Source organism: Salvelinus namaycush, chromosome 24 (assembly GCF_016432855.1).
Source record: "Salvelinus namaycush isolate Seneca chromosome 24, SaNama_1.0, whole genome shotgun sequence".
In the NCBI taxonomy this organism is placed as follows: Eukaryota; Metazoa; Chordata; class Actinopteri; order Salmoniformes; family Salmonidae; genus Salvelinus; species Salvelinus namaycush.
The window spans coordinates 27,896,710-27,920,660 of NC_052330.1; the positions used below are offsets into that span (position 1 = coordinate 27,896,710).

The 23,951-nt window shown below is 43.6% G+C and overlaps 2 protein-coding genes across 2 annotated transcripts in view; one reads left to right on the forward strand and one right to left on the reverse strand.

Moving 5' to 3' along the window:
• LOC120019139 (serine/threonine-protein kinase MRCK alpha-like) overlaps positions 1–4,902 on the forward strand; it is a 120,126-nt gene extending 115,224 nt beyond the window's left edge. Inside the window, exon 39 of the mRNA XM_038962417.1 lies at positions 1,531–4,902. Within this exon, the coding sequence (XP_038818345.1) occupies positions 1,531–1,665 (135 nt within the window). The 3' untranslated portion in view covers positions 1,666–4,902. The remainder of the gene's footprint in view (positions 1–1,530) is intronic.
• Positions 4,903–6,390: 1,488 nt separating this feature from the next.
• Positions 6,391–23,951, reverse strand: part of LOC120019559 (frizzled-3-like) — a 50,329-nt gene continuing 32,768 nt past the window's right edge. The window contains exons 4-8 of the mRNA XM_038962863.1: positions 23,026–23,325; positions 22,437–22,688; positions 7,665–7,813; positions 6,748–6,984; positions 6,391–6,649 (exon numbers count right to left, since the gene is read on the reverse strand). Coding sequence (XP_038818791.1) covers positions 6,391–6,649; positions 6,748–6,984; positions 7,665–7,813; positions 22,437–22,688; positions 23,026–23,325 — 1,197 coding nt within the window. The remainder of the gene's footprint in view (positions 6,650–6,747; positions 6,985–7,664; positions 7,814–22,436; positions 22,689–23,025; positions 23,326–23,951) is intronic.

Sequence of the window (23,951 nt, forward strand, 5' to 3'; positions counted from 1 at the left end):
GGTGGTGGCAGCATCATGCTGTGGGGATGTTCTTCAGCGGCAGGGACTGGGAGACTAGTCAGGATCGAGGCAAAGATGAACGGAACAAAGTACAGTGAGATCCTTGACGAAAACCTTCTCCAGACCGCTCAGGACCTCAGACTGGGGCGAAGGTTCATCTTTCAACAGGACAACGACCCTAAGCACACAGCCAAGGCAACACAGGAGTAGCTTCGGGACAAGTCTCAATGTCCTTGAGTGGCCCAGCCAGAGCTGGACTTGAACCCGATCGAACATCTCTGGAGAGACCTGAAAATAGCTGTGCAGCAACGCTCCCCATCCAACCTGACAGCTTGAGAGGATCTGCAGAGAAGAATGGGAGAAACTCCCCAAATACAGATGTGCCAAGCTTGTAGCTTCCCAAGAGAACTCGATGCTGTAAGGCTCCCGTGTGGCGCAGCGTTCTAAGGCACTGCATCTGAGTGCTAGAGGCGTCACTACAGACCCTGGTTTGATCCCGGGCTGTATGCCAACCGACTGTAATCAGGAGTCTCATAGGGCGGCGCACAATTGGCCCAGCGTCATCCGGGTTAGGGGAGGGTTTGGCCAGGGTAGTCCGTCATTGTAAAATAAGAATTTGTTCTTAACTGACTTGCCTAGTTAAATAAACGTTTGATAATAAATTCATTTTTTATTGCTGCCAAAGGTGCTTCAACAAAGTACTGAGTGAAGGGTCTGAATACTTATGTAAATGTGATATTTCAGTTTATTTTTATCTTTAATAAATCAGCAAGAAATTCTAAAATTGTTTTTGCTTTGTCATTTGGGGGTATTGTGTGTAGATTGATGAGGGGAAAAAACTATGTAATACATTTTAGAATAAGGCTGTAACGTAACAAAATGTAGTTAAAGTCAAGGGGTCTGAATACTTTCTGAAGGCACTGTATGTGTTGATTATTTGAACCAGGTGCGTTTTGAGCTGGGCTGGAACATAATGGGTCCACCGCCACTGACTGCTGTAGTAGTAGACAGCAGACCGGACCTCATGTAGGCGCTTTGCTCCAACCAGTCGAGCCAATCGAGCTGCTCTTTGTCTGTTGATGTGGAAGGTTTCCAGCGCTTCATGTGATTGATGGGATATGAAGTGATGTCACCATGTCCACATCAGCAGACACACACACACACACACACACACACACACACACACACACACACACACACACACACACACACACACACACACACACACACACACACGGACCCTGAGGACTTGTTGACCAGCCTCGATCTACTGGAACTCATTGCAGAGATCAGTTGTGTTCCGTATGCATGAATGGGAGAAAACTATTGGCCTTCTTTTTCTCACACAAGTTCAGGTAGTATCCCATTCTGTCACAGCAGCATTGCATGCCTACTGAACGTGACCCTAGCCAGTTCTGTGGTTAGCTGTGAGAAGAGTATGACATCTAAGTGCCTCTCTCTCTCTCTCTCCCTTCCTCCCTTACTGTCTTTCTCCCTGTCCCTCTTCTCCTATTCCCTTTCTCTCTCCAGGACTCTGACTCACCCCGTCACTCGACGGCGTCCAACAGTTCTACGTTCAGCAGTCCCCCCAGCCCGGCCTCACCCCACAAGACCAAGTCCCTCTCTCTGGAGAGCACAGACCGCATGACCGGCTGGGACACATGAGTGACAGACAGCACACCGCTCCAATCCCTGACCCTCACCGAGCCCTGGGCCCCGCCCCCTCCCCTGGCTCCGCCTATCCCCTGCCCACGGAACTGCACCTGCTGCCATAGGCCCCTCCCACTTACTTCACCTTTGACTGGAACTGAGATCTAGAAACAAACACAGGGAAAGGAAGTGTTTGACCAAGAAGGAAATACTAGGAGAAGATATGTTAGTTAATGCGCGGAAGAGTGTGTGCGTGCTTGCAAATGTTTGTGTGGACGCCTGTGTGTGTGTTTTTTTGAGGGGGGCATACAATATAGGAATGAAAATTGACACATCCTTCCATCTGCTTTGTAGCTGATAGCTAGAATAAGCGAAGCGCTAAGTTTAATTGAAAGTACTTTTGATTACAGCACTACTAGCCCCGTGTTGAGTATCTCCCCATGTAATTGGCAACTCCTGTAAAGAGTCACAAACCTCAAGTAGAGACAAGAAGAAGAGGATGGAACAATAACAGATCATTTGATACGTGTACATAGCATCCTTTGGGTTTGGGGGACCACCTTTTATTTATTAATCAGAACAGGGTGTTTCACAGAGGATGTTTCCTCTTTCTTTCGTTTGCTTTCTTCCGGAACGGTAGTTAATATCAGAAGAGGGGGGGGCATTCCATTGACAATACAAGGCTCACAACAACAACAAAAAGCAATGATGTTTATTTTTCTCATGAAAGTGAAATATGTGCAGTGACTTCATTTGTTTGTACCATCAGTGAAAAGCTACAGTAAAGCAGTGCAAAAAATACAACTATGATGAGGGGTATTTTAACTCTAGGTTGACCCCTGACCTTGCGTGCTTCACGTTCTAGAATTCTTAGGGACAGCAGCGTTTAGAAGCAGACCGAACATTCTATGATGACATCACAGCTCCTTCTGCCACTTCCTTATGACATGGCCAGTGACCTCATCCACTGAACTGGGACCATTCTCTGTGTAGTGTAGACCTAGTACCGTAATAGACCAACCACCAACCAATTACAAAAAGCTGATTCCCATCACAATGTACATAAGTTAAAAGTAGAGAATAATATATAAGGGAAATACTATAGAGAAATACGTGATGGGAGAAGATCTGGGATTCCTTTTTATTTTTTGAGAATGATTTGGGGTTATATTCACACGAAAGCCATTTTAAACCACAGTTCTTTTTATGATTGCTTTTAGATTTTTTTTTTTTTTACAAATTTATTTTATTTCATGTATGAGACAAACCGTCGAGTGTTATTTTGATTTGGGTTTGAGGAAACTCTTATGGGTCACATGGACCCGTGCTGTTGAGTGAATATGTGCATTTATTTTAAGCTAGTAGTCACATATGCATTCACACTTAGACACACAGGTGTTTCCCCCTCCACTCTTTCCACTATGATCCAGTTAGATCAGTTGAGGAGGATGTATATTCCCTGTGGTACCAACCTGTGAACCTCAAATATGTTCCTTTGACTTCTAACAGAGATTTTGGAAAGCTTGTTATAACCAAAAAAGAATGACTTGAATCTTGAGTCTTCATTATTTTTCAGAGAGCCTTGCTTATTTTTCAGAATGTTCCGATAGATTAGGGGGAAAAGGAGACACTACAATTGTAAAGAGATGTTGATTTGACTAAACAGACACCGCTGGGCTGAAATGGAGGTTTAAAAATGTAAAAGAATTCTAGGGTGACAAGGCCAACGCGTCATTTCTGTTACAAATTGTCATTGTTATGTTCTTACTATCAACTGGTAATCTGTGTATTGCTGTCTGCTAATGCAATCACTTTCATGTAGACCAAAACTGGGGTCCATTACATTTTAATTCGGTCAACTGAAGTCCCATTCTAATTCTCCTCAATGCTTCTCGGAGACGGAATTTCTGTTTACTTACCTGAATTGAAATGTAATTGACCCCGACCCTAATGCACACCACAATGGTGTGGATCCTATTTATGTCGAACTGAAACAATAGTTGACTTGCTATTGTTTCTGAGCATTGGTCATGTGCTTAGATCAACTGCCTCTTCTCTCTGAAGAGGAGACTCTTATTCTGGAAAATAAATATTTTCATGTCTAATGAGGAATTGTTTCTATGTTACAGACCATTTAATGATTTACTATTGTTACTTACTGCTGAAATGGACCTTCTGTTGAGGTGTACCAAGTAGTATACATGGCAGGTTATCTTCAGCTATCCTATTAAGTGTATAAAAAGATGACACACAAATTCCTGCCATTGGAGTCTTAAATCTTAACCCTAAACCACAATTCTATTCTGTTCCCTTGTAAAATACAGCCATGCATCTCTAGCCTGCTCGTGCCACGTGTTTTTGAAAACCATTTTATAATGAGGTTGAAAAATAAGAATTTCTCTGGAAGAGTCAGTCTCGCTAAGCTGGTTTTACTCAACCGTCTCAACTTAACTTATTCACCTCTCTTAACATTTCCTTTTAAGCTACCAAGTCTCCCTATTCATATCTGCTGGACCTTGTCTGTAGAATGTATTTGCTGAGAAAGAGGACATAGCTTAGTCTGAGTATTTTAGACCAGGCTTTAAATTGTACATCCCACTTCTTTAAAAAAAAACTCAGGAATGTCACGACCAATGATTATTTTCATCCTAACAATGAAAATGAGTGTGACAGAACAGTCTACACTTGGGAAATAAGAGCTGAATTTAGTCGCAGTGTAGTTAGGTGTAAGGGTCGAACAATTCAGCTGGAAGAAAAGAGTACAACAGAAAAAAGGAGGAAGAAATCAGAAGTGTTTTGAATCGAGGATGAGGGGTGAAAGGCCAGATGGAGGGTAGTAGTTTGAGGCTGAGGTGCCACCATATTTTTTTTAAAGAAAAAGCCTTTGCATTTCAGTGAGGTCTTAAGTTCCTTCTATATTATTTACCTCTTTCATATCATATTACACTTTCTTTTTTTATAGGATAGCTTTGTAATAATTTGTACAGTTTTGCATGTTATAGATGTAATCATTTTTTTGTTTTGGATTAGTTTTTAATTTTGACTTGTTCATTTTATTTGAACAGTTTGGGAGTTTTACTGAGGATACCCACTACAGGTGATGTAGATTCTTTTTGCACAGAAATATTTAAGGTGTAAGGTCAAACAAATAATGTATGGAAACTGGCTCATTAAGAAGAGAGCTCATTATATTAACCTGACTCCGATGTATTTCAATAAAACGGAGGGCTGTTACAAATACGGCTTCACTGAGTTTCGTGTCCGGATTTAATTTCTTTCCTTGGGAGGGGACATATAACCTGGATCCATTCTGAATTGCTATTGTTTCACTTTTGAAATTCAGTTTGGCTTCCAGGCTAGGGCACAGATCCACTTACAGATTTCCCAGATGTATTATGAGAAGAGTTTATTAAAAATGTCACAAATGACCCTCCCTCCCCAATTAAAAAAACAAACAAAACAAATGTACATCTATTCACATTGGCATTACTAGAAGAAGTTCTGGCTTACATGTATCTTACACAAGTAGGTATACAATTCATGGAAGGGGAGGAACAATACAACTGATTCTAATTCTGAGGGAAAAGAACACTATCGTATTCTACATATAAGGCTGGAGTTTGTAAGTCCGCTGTTATCCTGTTATACAATACAGCCTTTCACTTCACAACTGCTCATTCATCAATTGATTGACAATGGGACAGTGTCTGTCATCACTAGGACCCTGAGTTTCCCCTGGGCAGGTCACAGTCCGGAAAGACTCCTGGCCCTACTCCTCACATACAGTACCTCTAACTGCCTCCATCAGAAGTGCAATGAAAACAATAGACGTACCTTAATGTATAGTAGTAGAACCGTGGTTTTTGAGACCAGTCTACAATAGTTCTCGTACAGGTAAACAATGTGGTCTATAAGAATAAAGTATTGGCTTTTGAAGAGGAGTGCTTTGGCAGCATTTGCTTGTGTGACCAATAATGGAGCGATCTAGATTCTAAAATCCTTAGATTTATCCCTTTTCACCCCCCCCCCCGAGTAGTGGAACGTGCCGATAGATAATATCTTCCCTGTGAAACTGATCCCTGCGCTCCGTCTTTCACATAGCGCTGACTCCAGAACAGTGTCTTTCACATAGCGCTGACTCCAGAACAGTGTCTTTCACATAGCGCTGACTCCAGAACAGTGTCTTTCACATAGCGCTGACTCCAGAACAGTGTCTTTCACATAGCGCTGACTCCAGAACAGTGTCTTTCACATAGCGCTGACTCCAGAACAGTGTCTTTCACATAGTGCTGACTCCAGAACAGAGAACAAACAGCATTGGAGAGATTACTCTGTATTCAAGAATATTGTTTCTTCTTCCATGTCCGTGTTATTGGTTCAGCTCTCACACCTGCAGGTACAGCTGCAAGTCCCTTGGGGTATGTCTCTATAAGCTTGGCACATCTAGCCACTGGGATTTTTGCCCATTCTTCAAGTTGGATGGGTTCCGCTGGTGTACAGCAATCTTTAAGTCATACCACATATTCTCAATTGGATTGAGGTCTGGGCTTTGTGAGTGAGGGGACATGTTGAGGTATGATTATCAAACAACCATGCAGTGTTTCCAAAGTCTCCTTACTCTCAAACTGTCACACAAAGATCTAGTATGCCCAGTCCCAAATCAACATCCACCTCTAGGCCTAGACACTTGTGTATCTTAAAGGATGGGTTTTAGCTACAGGGTCGTGTTTAGGGGGTAGTTCAGGCAGTGGCTCCATTCTCCTCTAGGACTCTGTGGATTACGTTGCCGGGAGCGCTCTGAATGGCCTGGGTGATGTTGCTAAGGTCCTTGATGCTGCTGTGCTGCGATTTGCTCTCCAGGCGCTGGGTGGAGCCGTGCTTTGATATGCTGTCCAGACGGTTGGTGCTGCAGTGTCTGGACCCTGATTGGTCGTTGAGGTGGAGCATGCTGTCGTAGGGGAGGCGATCCTCGACTCCGCGGAAACTACACGCCGTGTACCTGACAGGAGAGAGACGGTTGGTCAGGTATCTGGGACTATACATAACATAGTGATGCCCCATGCTGTTTTTACTCCCCTTATCCCCGTCCATCCCTACCTGCCGTCTCTGGATCTATAGAGGCTTCCATGGAAGCTGCTCATCTTGCTGCGGACACTGCTTGCCCGACTGGTGCTCCCGCTGGGGGGCTCGTCCAGCATGGCCAGGTAGGTGGAAGACGCGTGGGTGGAGGTGCCCTGTGTGGACGTCCCTCTGGACTTCCTTACGATGGGATCGTGCAGGAGCAGCTGGGCAAAATCTGGCTCCTGGAGCACCTGTCTACTCTCGTTCACCACACTACTGGAGAAGGGAGAGAGGGACGAGACAGAGGTGGAAGGGAGGGTTGGAGGGGAGGGGAGGCCATGCAGAGGAGGGAGGGGAGAGAGAAAGGGAAGGCAGAGCGGTAGATGAGGAAGGAAGAGTGTGTGGAACGGGGTGGGAGAGGGGGTTGAGCACAGAGAAGGGGCCTATCACTACCACTACTATACAGCAGCCACACCACTACACATCACCCGCACCACTACACATCACTCATACCACTACACATCACTCATACCCCTACATATCACTCATACCACTCCACTAACATCAACCACACCACATCACCCACACTACTACACATCACCCATACCACTAACATCAACCACACCACTACACATCACCCATAGCACTATACATCACCCACAGTTGTTCATTTGAATTTTAAATCTCCACTTTACATAAAGCCAGCAGTTATAATACATTCAGGCCATTTACATTTCTATCGCAGAATTGAATAGAGCCCTTTGACTTGTCTTAAACTAAAGAAAAGGTGTAGTGGCTTCATTCCATATACAGCATCTCTCTATTTGATTGAAATCATCTTTGCCAAATGAGTACCACCAGTAATCATGCAAGTCATTAGAAAAACATTGATGTTCATGACAGTTATATAGTGCAAATCTACTTATGTTAGGAAACGTGTTTTAGAGACTTACTCTTTGCGTCTCTGTCCGTGGAAGAAGCTGGCCCATTCGAAGCAGGTCTTCTTGCTGCCCACCCAGAACACTGAAGGGATCCCGACTACCAACATCATCAAGTACTTAATGAGGAACAGAGACAGGTTTGGTCTGTTGGTCTGCTCAATCTAGGACACACAGAGGAGAGGTGTGAGTGTCTGCCATAAGGGAGTACTCTACTAGCAATCAGTGCTGGATTGAAGCAGTGTGTGTATGAGTGATTGTACATGTACAGTACCAGTCAAACATGTGGACACCTACTCATTCAAGGGTTTTTCTTTATTGTAACTATTTTCTACATTATAGAATAATGGTGGAGACATCAAAACTATGAAATAACACATATGGAATCATGTAGTAACCAAACAAGTGTTAAACAAATCAAAATATATTTTAGATTTAAGATTCTTCAAAGTAGCCACCCTTTGCCTTGATGACAGCTTTGCCCACTCTTGCCATTCTCTCAACCAGCTTCACCTGGAATGCTTTTCCAACAGTCTTGAAGGAGTTCCCACATATGCTGAGCACTTGTCTGCTTTTCCTTCACTTTGCGGTCCAACTCATCCCAAACCATCTCAATTGGGTTGTTGTTGGGTGATTGTGGAGGCCAGGTTATCCGATGCAGCACTTTATATATTTTGACTTGTTTAACACCTTTTTGGTTTACTACATGATTCCATATGTGATATTTCATAGTTTTGATGTCTTCACTATTATTTTACAATGTAGAAAAATAAATAAAACCCTTGAATGAGTAGGTGTGTCCAAACTTATGACTGGTACTGTATGTCCGTGGGTGGGAATGTAGATCTCAGTGAGTATGACCCTACGGTATGGTATGGTTGTGTCTGCGAGGCTCTGTGTGTGTGTGCGTGCTTCTAACAGACTGAGCAGCTTATCGCTTAAGGCTTAAACAAATCAACAGCCAGCACAATGTCATGTCTCTCCTCCCCCTCTCTCCTCCCCCTCTCTTTTTCCCTCTCTCCTCCCCCTTCTCTCTTTCCCCCTCTCCTTTTCCCTCCCTCCCTCCACCCTCTCTCATTTTCTCTCCTCCTGCCTTCATCCACTCACTCGTTCCCTTTCTCTCTACCTCCCCTCTTTCATTTTTTCTTTCCCTCCTTCCATCCCCCTCTCTCAATCTCCCTCTTCCATGCTCCCATGTAGATAGTCAGGCCACACACAGTGATCTACTGCAGAAAAATTGACAGTTCAGCAGAACACAGTCTTAGTAAGAGCACACACACTGTCTCCCCCTCTCCCGGTCAGAAACACACACACACACCACAGTCCTGATGGTGGCATTATGAGTGGAGCAGGCAGAGCAACCTGGGGTTCAGAGAGACTCATTACAATAGACTGAGATAAGAGGAGAGAGACTGAATCACTGCAGCCATACATCCCTCCCTTCAGTTAAGATGTTTTATCTTGTAAACTCCTCTAGATGGGCACATCATTGTTGGCCAATTGTTCTAATCAGAAAGGCTCTCTCTGGAGGAAATAAAATGACCCAGGCTGGATGCAGCAGGACTGAACCTTTTTATTCAAGCCAATGTAGGCCAACACGTTGTACAGTTCTAGTAATTATATTTCTGTTGGAATAACCCTACTGTAGCCCTGTTTAGTCATATCTGAGTCCTTTCTCTTCGCCATTCAGCAGACGCTTTTATCCAAAAGCATCTTACAGTCAGTCGTGCATTCATCTTCCTATACAGTGCCTTGCAAAAGTATTCACCCCCTTGGCGTTTTTTCTATTTTGTTGCATTTCAACCTGTAATTTAAATAGATTTTTCTTTGGATTTCATGTAATGGACATACACAAAATAGTCCAAATTGGTGAAGTGAAATGAAAAAAATAACTTTTTTTTATTTTTTTTATTACATTTAAAACGTAAAAGTGTGCATGCATATGTATTCACCCCCTTTGCTATGAAGCCCATAAATAAGATCTGGTGCAACCAATTACTTTCAGAAGTCACATAATTAGTTAAATAAAGTCCACCTGTGTGCAATCTAAGTGTCACATGATCTCAGTATATATACACCTGTTCTGAAAGCCCCCAGAGTTTGCAACACCACTAAGCAAGGGGCACCACCAAGCAAGCGGTACTATGAAGACCAAGGAGCTCTCCAAACAGGTCAGGAACAAAGTTGTGGAGAAGTACAGATCAGGGTTGGGTTATAAAAAAATATTCCAAACTTTGAACATCCGGAGCACCATTAAATCCATTATTAAAAAATTGAAAGAATAGGGCACCACAACAAACCTGCCAAGAGAGGGCCACCCACCAAAACCCACAGACCAGGCAAGGAGGGAATTAATCAGAGAGGAAACAGAGACCAAAGATAACCCTGAAGGAGCTACAAAGCTCCACAGCGGAGATTGGAGTATCTGTCCATTGGACCACTATAAGCCGTACACGCCACAGAAAAGCCAGAAAATGTTTTTCTGGGGATGTTTTTCATCGGCAGGGACTGGGAAACTGGTCAGAATTGAAAGAATGATGGATGGCGCTAAATACAGGGAAATTCTTGAGGGAAACCTGTTTGTCTTCTAGAGATTTGAGACTGGGATGAAGGTTCACCTTCCAGCAGGACAATGACCCTAAGCATACTGCTAAAGCAACCATGAGTGGTTTAAGGGGAAACATGTAAATGTCTTGGAATGGCCTAGTCAAAGCCCAGACCTCAATCCAATTGAGAATATGTGGTATGACTTAAAGATTGCTGTACACCAGCGGAACCCATCCAACTTGAAGGAGCTGAAGCAGTTTTGCCTTGAAGAATGGGCAAAAATCCCAGTGGCTAGATGTGCCAAGCTTATAGAGACATACCCCAAGGGACTTGCAGCTGTAATTTCTGTAAAAGGTGGCTCTACAAAGTATTGACTATGGGGGAGTGAACAGTTATGCACGCTCACATTTTCTGTTTTGTTGTGTAAATCAAATGATACAAACCCCCTCAAATCTATTTTAATTCCACGTTGTAAGGCAACAAAATAGGAAAAATTCCAAAGGGGGGTGAATACTTTCACAAGCCACTGTAGGTGGCCCCAGCAGGAATCAAACCAACAATCCTGACATTGCAAGTGCCATGCTCTACCAACTGAGCTATGCAGGACCTCACTTTCTCTCTGGCTCTGTTTACATACTGATATAGAGAAGTCCCTGCTGAACCATAGCTCTTTAAGTGCTCTGAGGAAGCAGAATCCTCCCTCCACACATCAAACAGCTCTGAAGGGCGATCAGCAGTCCTACATGTATGCATGTTGCGTTTATATTTCTGTTCAGTATACATACATGACTCAAATGTAAATGTAAATTACGCTGGTTGGTGAAACTTGTACAAATACTGCTTTTACGAGAATTAAAAAAAACACTATACACTGCATGACCAAAAGGGGTCTGAATACTTTCTGAATGCACTGTAGCTGCATATAGCATAGCCCCTCTCTCTGCCCCATTTTTCTCTCAGCAACAGAACCTCTGGGAGAGAGAGATTAACTCACTGCTCTATAGTGTTTGCCCTATCTTCCCCCTCTGTATCCCCCCTGCTGTAACTCATCAAAAAGGCCTCTAATGCCGCCATAAGCCATCTCTGTTGGAGGCACACACACACACGCGCGGGGCCCAACGGTATTCCAGGACACGTTCTCAGAGCATATGCAGAACAGCTGGCAAGTAAATTCACGGTCATTTTCAACCTCTCCTTTCCCAGTCTGTACTCCACACATGTTTTAACATGATCACCATCATTCCTGTTCACAAGAACTCTAAGGCTTCCTGCCACAATGACTACCACCCTGTAGAACTCACATCTGTAATCATGAAGTGTTTTGAGAGGTTGGTTATGGCACACATCAACTCCTTCATCCCAGACACCATAGACCCACTCCAATTTGCATACCGCCACAACAGATCTATAGACGACGCAATGTCAATTGCACTCCACACTGCCCTCACTCAGCTAGATAAGAGGAATGTCAATGTGAGAATTCTGTTAATTGACTACAGCACAGCGATCAACACCATTGTCTCCACCAAGCTAGTCACCAAGCTTTGGACCCTAGGACTGGACCCTCTGCAACTGGATCCTGGACTTCCTGACGAGCCGACCCCAGGTGGTGAGGGTAGGCAACAACACTTCCGCCACACTGACCCTCAACACGGGGGCCCCTCAGGGGTTTGTGCTTAGTCCCCTCCCGTACAACCTGTTCACCCACGACAGCGTGGCCACGCACAACTCCAACACCTTCATTAAGTTTGCTGACGACACGATGGTGGTAGGCCACGTTGAGACAGCCTACAGGGAGGAGGTCAATGACCTGGCAGTGTGGTGCCGGAACAACAACCTCTCCCTCAACGTCAGTAAGACCAAGGAGCTGATCGTGGACTACAGGAAACTGGGGGGGGGGCGAGCACGCCCCCATCCACATCGACGAGGCTGCAGTGGAGTGTATAGAGAGCATCATGTTTCTCGGTGTCCACTAAGGACTTAAAACACGCGCACAGTCGTGAAGAGGGTTAGAAGGTTAAAAAGTTTTGGCATGGGCCCTCAAATACTCCAAAAAGTTATGCAGCTGTACCATTGAGAGCATCTTGACTGGCTGCATCACTGTATGGTATGGCAATGGCACCGGCCTCGATCGCACGGCGCTACAGAGGGTGGTGCGGACAGCCCAGTACGATGTGACAGAGAGGCCTGGAAAATCATTAAAGGCTCCAGCCACCCAAGCCATTGACTGTTTTCTCTGCTTCTGCACGGCAAGCGGTACCGGTGCATCAAGTCTGACACCAACAGGCTTCTGAACAGCTTCTATCTCCACGCAATAAGACGGCTAGATGGCTAACAAAATGGCTATACGGACTATCTGAGTTGACCCTTGTATTTTATTCTTATATTGGACTCTATGCACACTCACAGGGCCATACACACTACACACACTGACACTCCAACACACACACTGACACTCACTCCATCATTTGCTCGCACATACACTTCTACTGACTCTACACACACCCACTCACATACAATCATCATATACGCTGCTTCTGCTCTGTTTATCATATATATCCTGATGCCTAGTTACCTTACCCTTATACATACATGACCAAAAGTATGTAGACACCTGCTTGTCGAACATCTCATTCCAAAATCATGGGCATTAATATGGAGTTGGTCCCCCTTTTGGTGCTATACAGCCTCCACTCTTCTGGGAAGGCTTTCCACTAGATGTTGGAAGATTTCTGAGGGGACTTACATCCATTCAGCCACAAGAGCATTAGTGAGGCCGGGCACTGATGTTGGATGATTAGGCCTGGCTCACAGTCGGCGTTACAATTCATCCCAAAGGTGTTCGATGGGGTTGAGGTCAGGGCTCTGTGCAGGCCAGTCAAGTTCTTCCACACCGAGCTCAACCAACCATTTCTGTATGGACCTCACTTTGTGCACGGGGGTATTGTCATGCTGAAACAGGAAAAGGCCTTCTCCAAACTTTTGCCACAAAATTGGGAGCACATAATCATCTAGAATGTCATTGTATGCTGTAGCGTTAAGATTCCCCTTCACTACGCGCTTCAGCACTCGGCGGTCCCATTCTGTGAGCTTGTGTGGCCTATCACTTCGCTGCTGAGCCATTGTTGCTCCTATACGTTTCCACTTCACAATAACAGTTGACGGGGCAGCTCTAGCAGGGCACAAATTTGACGAACTGACTTGTTGGAAAGGTGGCATCCTTTAATGGTGCCACGTTGAAAGTCACTGAGCTCGTCAGTAAGGCCTTTGTACTGCCAATGTTTGTCTATGGAGATTTCACGGCGGTGTGCTCGATTTTATACACCTGTCAGCAATGGGTGTGGCTAAAATAGCCAAATCCACATACTTTTTTATATATAGTGTATCTACCTCTATCACTCCAGTATCCCTGCACATTGTAAATATGCTATTTATTATTTGTATATCTTGTGGGTTTTTGTTCTACCTTGTTATGTTTAGTATTTCATTGTTATTTATTACTGCATTGTTGAGGTTAGATCTGGCAAGAAACGCATTTCACTGTATTTCTGCATGTGACATTAAAACTTGAAACTTGACACAAACACCACACAGCTGTTCCACTAGGTCAGTTTGTGGGCAGATCTCTGTGCCAACCAAACCAAGGTCATTGGATAGTCTCAGTACCAAATCTCCAGTTTACCACTAATTAAAAGGCAAGAGATTACACACAATCAATGTGGTATTGGAGCTGTTTGGACAACTTGACAGCACTGAAAGACAGTCCCCCGTGACTGAGGTGAGCAGCAGACTATAACAAACCCTGCTATCTGAACTACAACTACTAACACAAACCCTGTTATCTGAACCACAACTACTAACACAAACCCTGTTATCAGAACTACAACTACTAACACAAACCCTGTTATCTGAACTACAACTACTAACACAAACCCTGTTATCTGAACTACAACTACTAACACAAACCCTGTTATCTGAACTACAACTACAACTACTAACACAAACCCTGTTATCTGAACCACAACTACTAACACAAACCCTGCTATCTGAACCACAACTACTAACACAAACCCTGTTATCTGAGCCACAACTACAACTACTAACACAAACCCTGTTATCTGAACTACAACTACTAACACAAACCCTGTTATCTGAACCACAACTACAACTACTAACACAAACCCTGTTATCTGAACTACAACTACTAACACAAACCCTGCTATCTGAACCACAACTACTAACACAAACCCTGTTATCTGAACCACAACTAACACTACTAACACAAACCCTGTTATCTGTACTACAACTACTAACACAAACCCTGATATCTGAACTACAACTACTAACACAAACCCTGTTATCTGAACTACAACTACTAACACAAACCCTGTTATCTGAACCACAACTACTAACACAAACCCTGTTATCTGAACCACAACTACTAACACAAACCCTGTTATCTGAACTACAACTACTAACACAAACCCTGTTATCTGAACTACAACTACTAACACAAACCCTGTTATCTGAACTACAACTACAACTACTAACACAAACCCTGTTATCTGAACTACAACTACTAACACAAACCCTGTTATCTGAACTACAACTACTAACACAAACCCTGTTATCTGAACTACAACTACTAACACAAACCCTGTTATCTGAACTACAACTACTAACACAAACCCTGTTATCTGAACTACAACTACTAACACAAACCCTGTTATCTGAACTACAACTACTAACACAAACCCTGTTATCTGAACTACAACTACTAACACAAACCCTGTTATCTGAACCACAACTACTAACACAAACCCTGTTATCTGAACCACAACTACTAACACAAACCCTGTTATCTGAACTACAACTACTAACACAAACCCTGTTATCTGAACTACAACTACTAACACAAACCCTGTTATCTGAACCACAACTACTAACACAAACCCTGTTATCTGTACTACAACTACTAACACAAACCCTGTTATCTGAACCACAACTACTAACACAAACCCTGTTATCTGAACTACAACTACTAACACAAACCCGGTTATCTGTACTACAACTACTAACACAAACCCTGTTATCTGAACTACAACTACTAACACAAACCCTGTTATCTGAACTACAACTACAACTACTAACACAAACCCTGTTATCTGAACCACAACTACTAACACAAACCCTGTTATCTGAACCACAACTACTAACACAAACCCTGTTATCTGTACTACAACTACTAACACAAACCCTGTTATCTGAACCACAACTACTAACACAAACCCTGTTATCTGAACTACAACTACTAACACAAACCCTGTTATCTGAACTACAACTACTAACACAAACCCGGTTATCTGTACTACAACTACTAACACAAACCCTGTTATCTGAACTACAACTACTAACACAAACCCTGTTATCTGAACTACAACTACAACTACTAACACAAACCCTGTTATCTGAACCACAACTACTAACACAAACCCTGTTATCTGAACCACAACTACTAACACAAACCCTGTTATCTGTACTACAACTACTAACACAAACCCTGTTATCTGAACTACAACTACTAACACAAACCCTGTTATCTGAACTACAACTACAACTACTAACACAAACCCTGTTATCTGAACCACAACTACTAACACAAACCCTGTTATCTGAACCACAACTACTAACACAAACCCTGTTATCTGTACTACAACTACTAACACAAACCCTGTTATCTGAACTACAACTACTAACACAAACCCTGTTATCTGAACTACAACTACTAAGACAAACCCTGTTATCTGAACTACAACTACTAACACAAACCCTGTTATCTGAACCACAACTACTAACACAAACCCTGTTATCTGAACCACAACTACTAACACAAACCCTGTTATCTGAACCACAACTACTAACACAAACCCTGTTATCTGAACTACAACTACTAACACAAAACCCTGTTATCTGTACTACAACTACTAACACAAACCCTGTTATCTGTACTACAACTACTAACACAAACCCTGTTATCTGAACTACAACTACTAACACAAACCCTGTTATCTGAACTACAACTACTAACACAAACCCTGTTGTCTGAACCACAACTACTAACACAAACCCTGTTGTCTGAACTACAACTACTAACACAAACCCTGCTATCTGAACCACAACTACTAACACAAACCCTGTTATCTGAACCACAACTACAAACACAAACCCTGTTATCTGAACCACAACTACAACTACTAACACAAACCCTGCTATCTGAACCACAACTACTAACACAAACCCTGTTATCTGAACCACAACTACAAACACAAACCCTGTTATCTGAACTACAACTACTAACACAAACCCTGTTATCTGAACTACAACTACTAACACAAACCCTGTTGTCTGAACCACAACTACTAACACAAACCCTGTTGTCTGAACTACAACTACTAACACAAACCCTGTTATCTGAACCACAACTACAAACACAAACCCTGTTATCTGAACCACAACTACAACTACTAACACAAACCCTGCTATCTGAACCACAACTACTAACACAAACCCTGTTATCTGAACCACAACTACAAACACAAACCCTGTTATCTGAACTACAACTACTAACACAAACCCTGTTATCTGAACTACAACTACTAACACAAACCCTGTTGTCTGAACCACAACTACTAACACAAACCCTGTTGTCTGAACTACAACTACTAACACAAACCCTGCTATCTGAACCACAACTACTAACACAAACCCTGTTATCTGAACCACAACTACAAACACAAACCCTGTTATCTGAACCACAACTACAAACACAAACCCTGTTATCTGAACCACAACTACAAACACAAACCCTGTTATCAGAACTACAACTACTAACACAAACCCTGTTATCAGAACTACAACTACTAACACAAACCCTGTTATCAGAACTACAACTACTAACACAAACCCTGTTATCTGAACTACAACTACTAACACAAACCCTGTTATCTGAACTACAACTACTAACACAAACCCTGTTATCTGAACTACAACTACTAACACAAACCCTGTTATCTGAACCACAACTACTAACATAAACCCTGCTATCTGAACTACAACTACAACTACTAACACAAACCTTGCTATCTGAACTACAACTACTAACACAAACTCTGTTATCTGAACTACAACTACTAACATAAACCCTGCTATCTGAACCAACACTGCTATCAAAAAACCTCTTAAAGGAGGACAGAACATTAAGAGCAGTGTAGGTGCACTCATGTGAGAACAACACACACTGTTACAAATGTACACACACTAAAAACCTACAGTAGCAAGGAGGAAGTGTTTGAATTATTAACTTATTATCCAGATGAGTGGGGATGTGTTCCACAGCTCCAGGCAGAGAGGAGCTTCTCTGAAGTGCTTCATCTATTAGAAACAACCAATCTGAGAGCTCTCCTGTGTCTGTTTGACCTGGAGCACTGCAGCTAGGTGTGTTGGGAATACAACTATTGTTTGAGACCAATATATACTGTATTCTCTGTTGTTTTTCTTTCCTGTATTACATTTTGCACCAAAATTCAAAATAGATATTTCCAGTTTTTTTCACGGGACCCCATGAAAGCTCTTTGAGGTCCCTCTCCTAGGTTAAGAATTACTGATGTAGGGGTTAAAATAATATTTGAGTGCAATTGATTGTAGTTTCTATAAATGGTGACAGTAAGTATATAATCTGGTATAGCCTGGTACGGACAGGTATATGGTATAGTGGTCAGAGTAGGTGTAATGTTTCATAGTGGTTAAAGTATGGGGAGTGTACAAAACATTAGGAACACCTTTCTGCAGTGGTGTAAACTACTTAAGTAAAAATACTTTCAAGTACTACTTAAGTAGTTTTTTGGGGTATCTGTCATTTACTTCACTATTTATATTTTTGACAACTTTTACTCCACTACATTCCTAAAAAAAATAATGTACTTTTTACTCCTGACACCCAAAAGTACTTTATTTTGAATGCTTAGCAGGACAGGAAATTTGTCTAATTCACGCACCTATCAAGAGAACATCCCTGGTCATCCCTACTGCCTCTGATCTGGCAGACTCACTAAACACAAATGCTTCGTTTGTAAATTATGTCTGAGTGTTGAACTGTGCCCCTGGCTATCCATAAATTATTCTTGTTTAAAAAACAAGAATATCGTGCCATCTGGTTTGCTTAATATAATACTTTTTTTTTTTTTATAGTTTTACTTTTGATTCTTAAGTACATTGAACACCAAATACTTTTAGACTTTTACTCAAGTAGTATTTTACTAGGTGACTTTTACTCAAGTAGTATTTTACTAGGTGACTTTTACTTGAGTCATTTTCTTTTAAGGTATCTTTACTTTTACTCAAGTATGAAAATTGGGTACTTTTTCCACCACTGCCCTCCTGCACCCAATGCTATATGTCAAATTTGTAGATTTTGTTTCATATTGCATTATTATCACTAAAGCATTTGTGATTGTTAATCTGTGTTTTGTAGTTTTTAGCATTTTAGTTTTTGTAGTTTTTAGCACATAAAAATGTTGTTAACAAAAGTAGCTAGCTAGCTAACTTTCGCAAGAGATGACTCGTGTTTACATTATATGCATTAGCTTGCAACATACTTTATCATAACGTTAGCATAGCTAAAACAGCATAGATAATGACCCTACATGTCTACTAGCATAAGGTATGGTTAACTTGCTAGTGCAGTAGCTATAGGTTATCCCTTATCATGGTTATTTAGCAAGCTGCTCAAGTTAGCTGGCTAGCTAAGCTAGCTATCACTCGTCATGATCCATGGCTACATGGGCTACTACACAGCCTGCAAGTACTCTGTCAACCCCGGGAAAACATGCCAATATAGCCTGGTACTAGCTACGCTACAAATAAACATCCTCCAAGAACATATCCCTGGATATGGACGGGATTCGGGAGACGTGCAAGCCTCACAGCCACCTCAGCACAACTATGCCCTGTAACGCGTTACTGTCTGTAAGACTCGATCTGCTGCGAGCCAGCCAGTCTAATGGCAATACAGATGACACAAGACTACATAAACAAACGTTTAACTTCAGAATGATCAGCTAGCTATATGTGAATCGTAATAATCTAGCTAGCCAGATGGTTTAACTGGCAAAAACGACAGAAAACAAATGTTTTGCAAGGTAGATGATTACAGTAGCTGTTAATTCTTTGTGACTAGTTAGCTACTAATTCTTCTTGGCTAGCCAGTTAGTCCTATTGACTTACTATGGGGTTGCAATCTACTACAGTGGGTATTGTAGGCAGGTAAACATGCCAAAATTGATACAGTATTGTAGTCAGGCAACATATATGTGAATGGGCAACATTTCATTCTGATGTCTGAGTTTATTTTCTCTTGCTTCAGCCCAAATAATGGATTTCAATAGATATTGTGTTGTTTTTACATGGTTGAGTCATATTTCTGTGGATACTTTCCGTTGAAGCTTTCATCGATGCATGCTTCAAAATGTGTACAAGCGAAGTACACATCCGAGAAGTGCCCTCCGTGCTACGTTTCACATACTTTGATTTGGACTCATACTCTGACTGATGCGTGCTCTAATTCGTGTGCTCAGAGCACGGTAGGTAGAATGCACATTGAGAAACACTCAGGGGATGTGGTGTTGTGGTTCCAGTATGGACAGGGTATGTGGTGTAGTGGTATAGATCTCACCTGGTATAGACAGGGCATGTGGTGTAGTGGTATAGATCTCACCTGGTATAGACAGGGCATGTGGTGTAGTGGTATAGATCTCACCTGGTATAGACAGGGGATGTGGTGTAGTGGTATAGATCTCACCTAGTATGGACAGGGTATGTGGTGTAGTGGTATAGATCTCACCTGGTATAGACAGGGTATGTGGTGTAGTGGTATAGATCTCACCTGGTATAGACAGGGCATGTGGTGTAGTGGTATAGATCTCACCTGGTATAGACAGGGCATGTGGTGTAGTGGTATAGATCTCACCTGGTATAGACAGGGGATGTGGTGTAGTGGTATAGATCTCACCTAGTATAGACAGGGGATGTGGTGTAGTGGTATAGATCTCACCTAGTATGGACAGGGTATGTGGTGTAGTGGTATAGATCTCACCTGGTATAGACAGGGCATGTGGTGTAGTGGTATAGATCTCACCTGGTATAGACAGGGCATGTGGTGTAGTGGTATAGATCTCACCTGGTATGGACAGGGTATGTGGTGTAGTGGTATAGATCTCACCTGGTATAGACAGGGCATGTGGTGTAGTGGTATAGATCTCACCTGGTATAGACAGGGCATGTGTGTAGTGGTATAGATCTCACCTGGTATAGACAGTGCATGTGGTGTAGTGGTATAGATCTCACCTGGTATAGACAGTGCATGTGGTGTAGTGGTATAGATCTCACCTGGTATAGACAGGGCATGTGGTGTAGTGGTATGGATCTCACCTGGTATAGACAGGGGATGTGGTGTAGTGGTATAGATCTCACCTGGTATAGACAGGGGATGTGGTGTAGTGGTATGGATCTCACCTGGTATAGACAGGGCATGTGGTGTAGTGGTATAGATCTCACCTGGTATAGACAGTGCATGTGGTGTAGTGGTATGGATCTCACCTGGTATAGACAGGGGATGTGGTGTAGTGGTATAGATCTCACCTGGTATAGACAGGGCATGTGGTGTAGTGGTATGGATCTCACCTGGTATAGACAGGGGATGTGGTGTAGTGGTATAGATCTCACCTGGTATAGACAGGGCATGTGTGTAGTGGTATAGATCTCACCTGGTATAGACAGTGCATGTGGTGTAGTGGTATAGATCTCACCTGGTATAGACAGTGCATGTGGTGTAGTGGTATAGATCTCACCTGGTATAGACAGGGCATGTGGTGTAGTGGTATGGATCTCACCTGGTATAGACAGGGGATGTGGTGTAGTGGTATGGATCTCACCTGGTATAGACAGGGGATGTGGTGTAGTGGTATAGATCTCGCCTGGTATAGACAGGGGATGTGGTGTAGTGGTATGGATCTCACCTGGTATAGACAGGGCATGTGGTGTAGTGGTATAGATCTCACCTGGTATAGACAGTGCATGTGGTGTAGTGGTATGGATCTCACCTGGTATAGACAGGGGATGTGGTGTAGTGGTATGGATCTCACCTGGTATAGACAGGGGATGTGGTGTAGTGGTATGGATCTCACCTGGTATAGACAGGGCATGTGGTATAGATCTCACCTGGTATAGACAGGGCATGTGGTGTAGTGGTATGGATCTCACCTGGTATAGACAGGGCATGTGGTGTAGTGGTATAGATCTCACCTGGTATAGACAGGGCATGTGGTGTAGTGGTATAGATCTCACCTGGTATAGACAGGGCATGTGGTGTAGTGGTATGGATCTCACCTGGTATAGACAGGGCATGTGGTGTAGTGGTATAGATCTCACCTGGTATAGACAGGGCATGTGGTGTAGTGGTATGGATCTCACCTGGTATAGACAGGGGATGTGGTGTAGTGGTATAGATCTCACCTGGTATAGACAGGGGATGTGGTGTAGTGGTATGGATCTCACCTGGTATAGACAGGGCATGTGGTGTAGTGGTATAGATCTCACCTGGTATAGACAGTGCATGTGGTGTAGTGGTATGGATCTCACCTGGTATAGACAGGGCATGTGGTGTAGTGGTATGGATCTCACCTGGTATAGACAGGGCATGTGGTGTAGTGGTATAGATCTCACCTGGTATAGACAGTGCATGTGGTGTAGTGGTATGGATCTCACCTGGTATAGACAGTGCATGTGGTGTAGTGGTATGGATCTCACCTGGTATAGACAGTGCATGTGGTGTAGTGGTATGGATCTCACCTGGTATAGACAGGGCATGTGGTGTAGTGGTATAGATCTCACCTGGTATAGACAGGGCATGTGGTGTAGTGGTATAGATCTCACCTGGTATAGACAGGGGATGTGGTGTGGTGGTATAGATCTCACCTGGTATGGACAGGGCATGTGGTGTAGTGGTATGGATCTCACCTGGTATGGACAGGGCATGTGGTGTAGTGGTATGGATCTCACCTGGTATGGACAGGGGATGTGGTGTAGTGGTATGGATCTCACCTGGTATAGACAGGGGATGTGGTGTAGTGGTATAGATCTCACCTGGTATGGACAGGGCATGTGGTGTAGTGGTATGGATCTCACCTGGTATGGACAGGGGATGTGGTACTCTCTGCAGTGCTCCTGTACCCAGGTAGTCTCCCAGGCAGTCCTATAGCTGTTCTCATAAAGGTAGCAGGTTATGACCGTCAGCAGAGGGACCAGGTAGAGCACAGAGAACACCCCGATACGGATCATAAACTTCACCAGCTTGTCCTGGTTCTCCTTCTCCAGAGGGATCTCCATACGCACGCGGTTCAAAGCAAGGATTCCCGCTAACAGTAATGCCACGCCCACCTAGAATCAGACAGAGTTGATATTGAAGGAATAGACAAAAGATGATGTCATAAGAAAGACCAGGATGTAAATACGGTATATTGGTTGAGTAACAAGCAGTTCCATTCAGATCCACTTTTTAATGAATGGTGAGATGTGTATGTCTGTGGTATAATCAAAGGAGCAGGCACAAACAGGTGTCAACACATTTACTTTACTTTGTGCAAACGTAAACTTTGTGCACACATGAATCACCTAGGTTGTGTCCCAAATGCCACCCTAATGCCTACATATAGGGAATAGTCTGCCAATTGTGACTCACACCTACTTCCTCTGTGACTCATTCCAGCCCACTCACCAAAACATCCAGACCCAGCGGAGCCAGCAGAAACCATCTCAGCGCTGAGCGGTCATACAGCCCCACGAAACACACCCCGCTGACACTATCCCCTTCTATCTTGTTCATAGCTATTAAAGTGACGGTGAGACAACCGGGTAGGCCCCAGGCACAGGCATGGAAGATCAGGGCCTTCTTCTCTATGGCCTCGCTGCCCCACTTAGGCACGGCAGCCAGGAACCAGGTGAGGGTGAGGATGACCCACCACACACTGCCTGCCATAGTGAAGAAGTAGAGCATCATAAAGAACAACGTGCACGCCTGGATGGAGAGGAGGGGGAGAGAGAAGGAGTGGAGGAGGGGAGAGAGGAGGGGGAGGGGAGAGAGAGGGGAGTGGGGGAGGGGAGAAAGGGAGGTTGAGAGGGAGAGGAGGTTGAGAGGGGGAGGGGAGGGGAGTGGAGGAGTGGAGAGAGGGGAGGGGGAGTGGAGGAAGGGAGAGGAGGGACGGGGAGGAGGGGAGGAGGGGAGAGGAGGGTAAGGGTAGTGGAGGAGGGGAGAGAGGGAGAGAAGAGGGTTGGGGAGTGGAGGAGGGGAGAGGGGGGGAAGAGGGAGAGGAGGGGGATGGGGAGTGGGAGTGGGGGCGGGGGAGTGGGGGCGGGGGAGGGGAGTAGAGTGGAGGAGGGAGAGAGAGGGAGATGGGGAGGAGGGGGAAGAGGTAGAGGAGGGGGAGAGAGGGAGAGGGAGAGTGGGAGGGGAGAAGGGATGAAGAGGGTAGAGGAGAGAAGGAGAAGAGAACGAGGTTTAGAGAAGACTGAAGAAATATAAAATCCAAGAACATAAAAAATATCATTTTAGTTTTTTTGTTACAATAGCCCTGAATGTCAAAGAGAAAATAGAAAATCATTCAATAAATTAATTAATCAATCAATCAGTTATCAATGAATCAA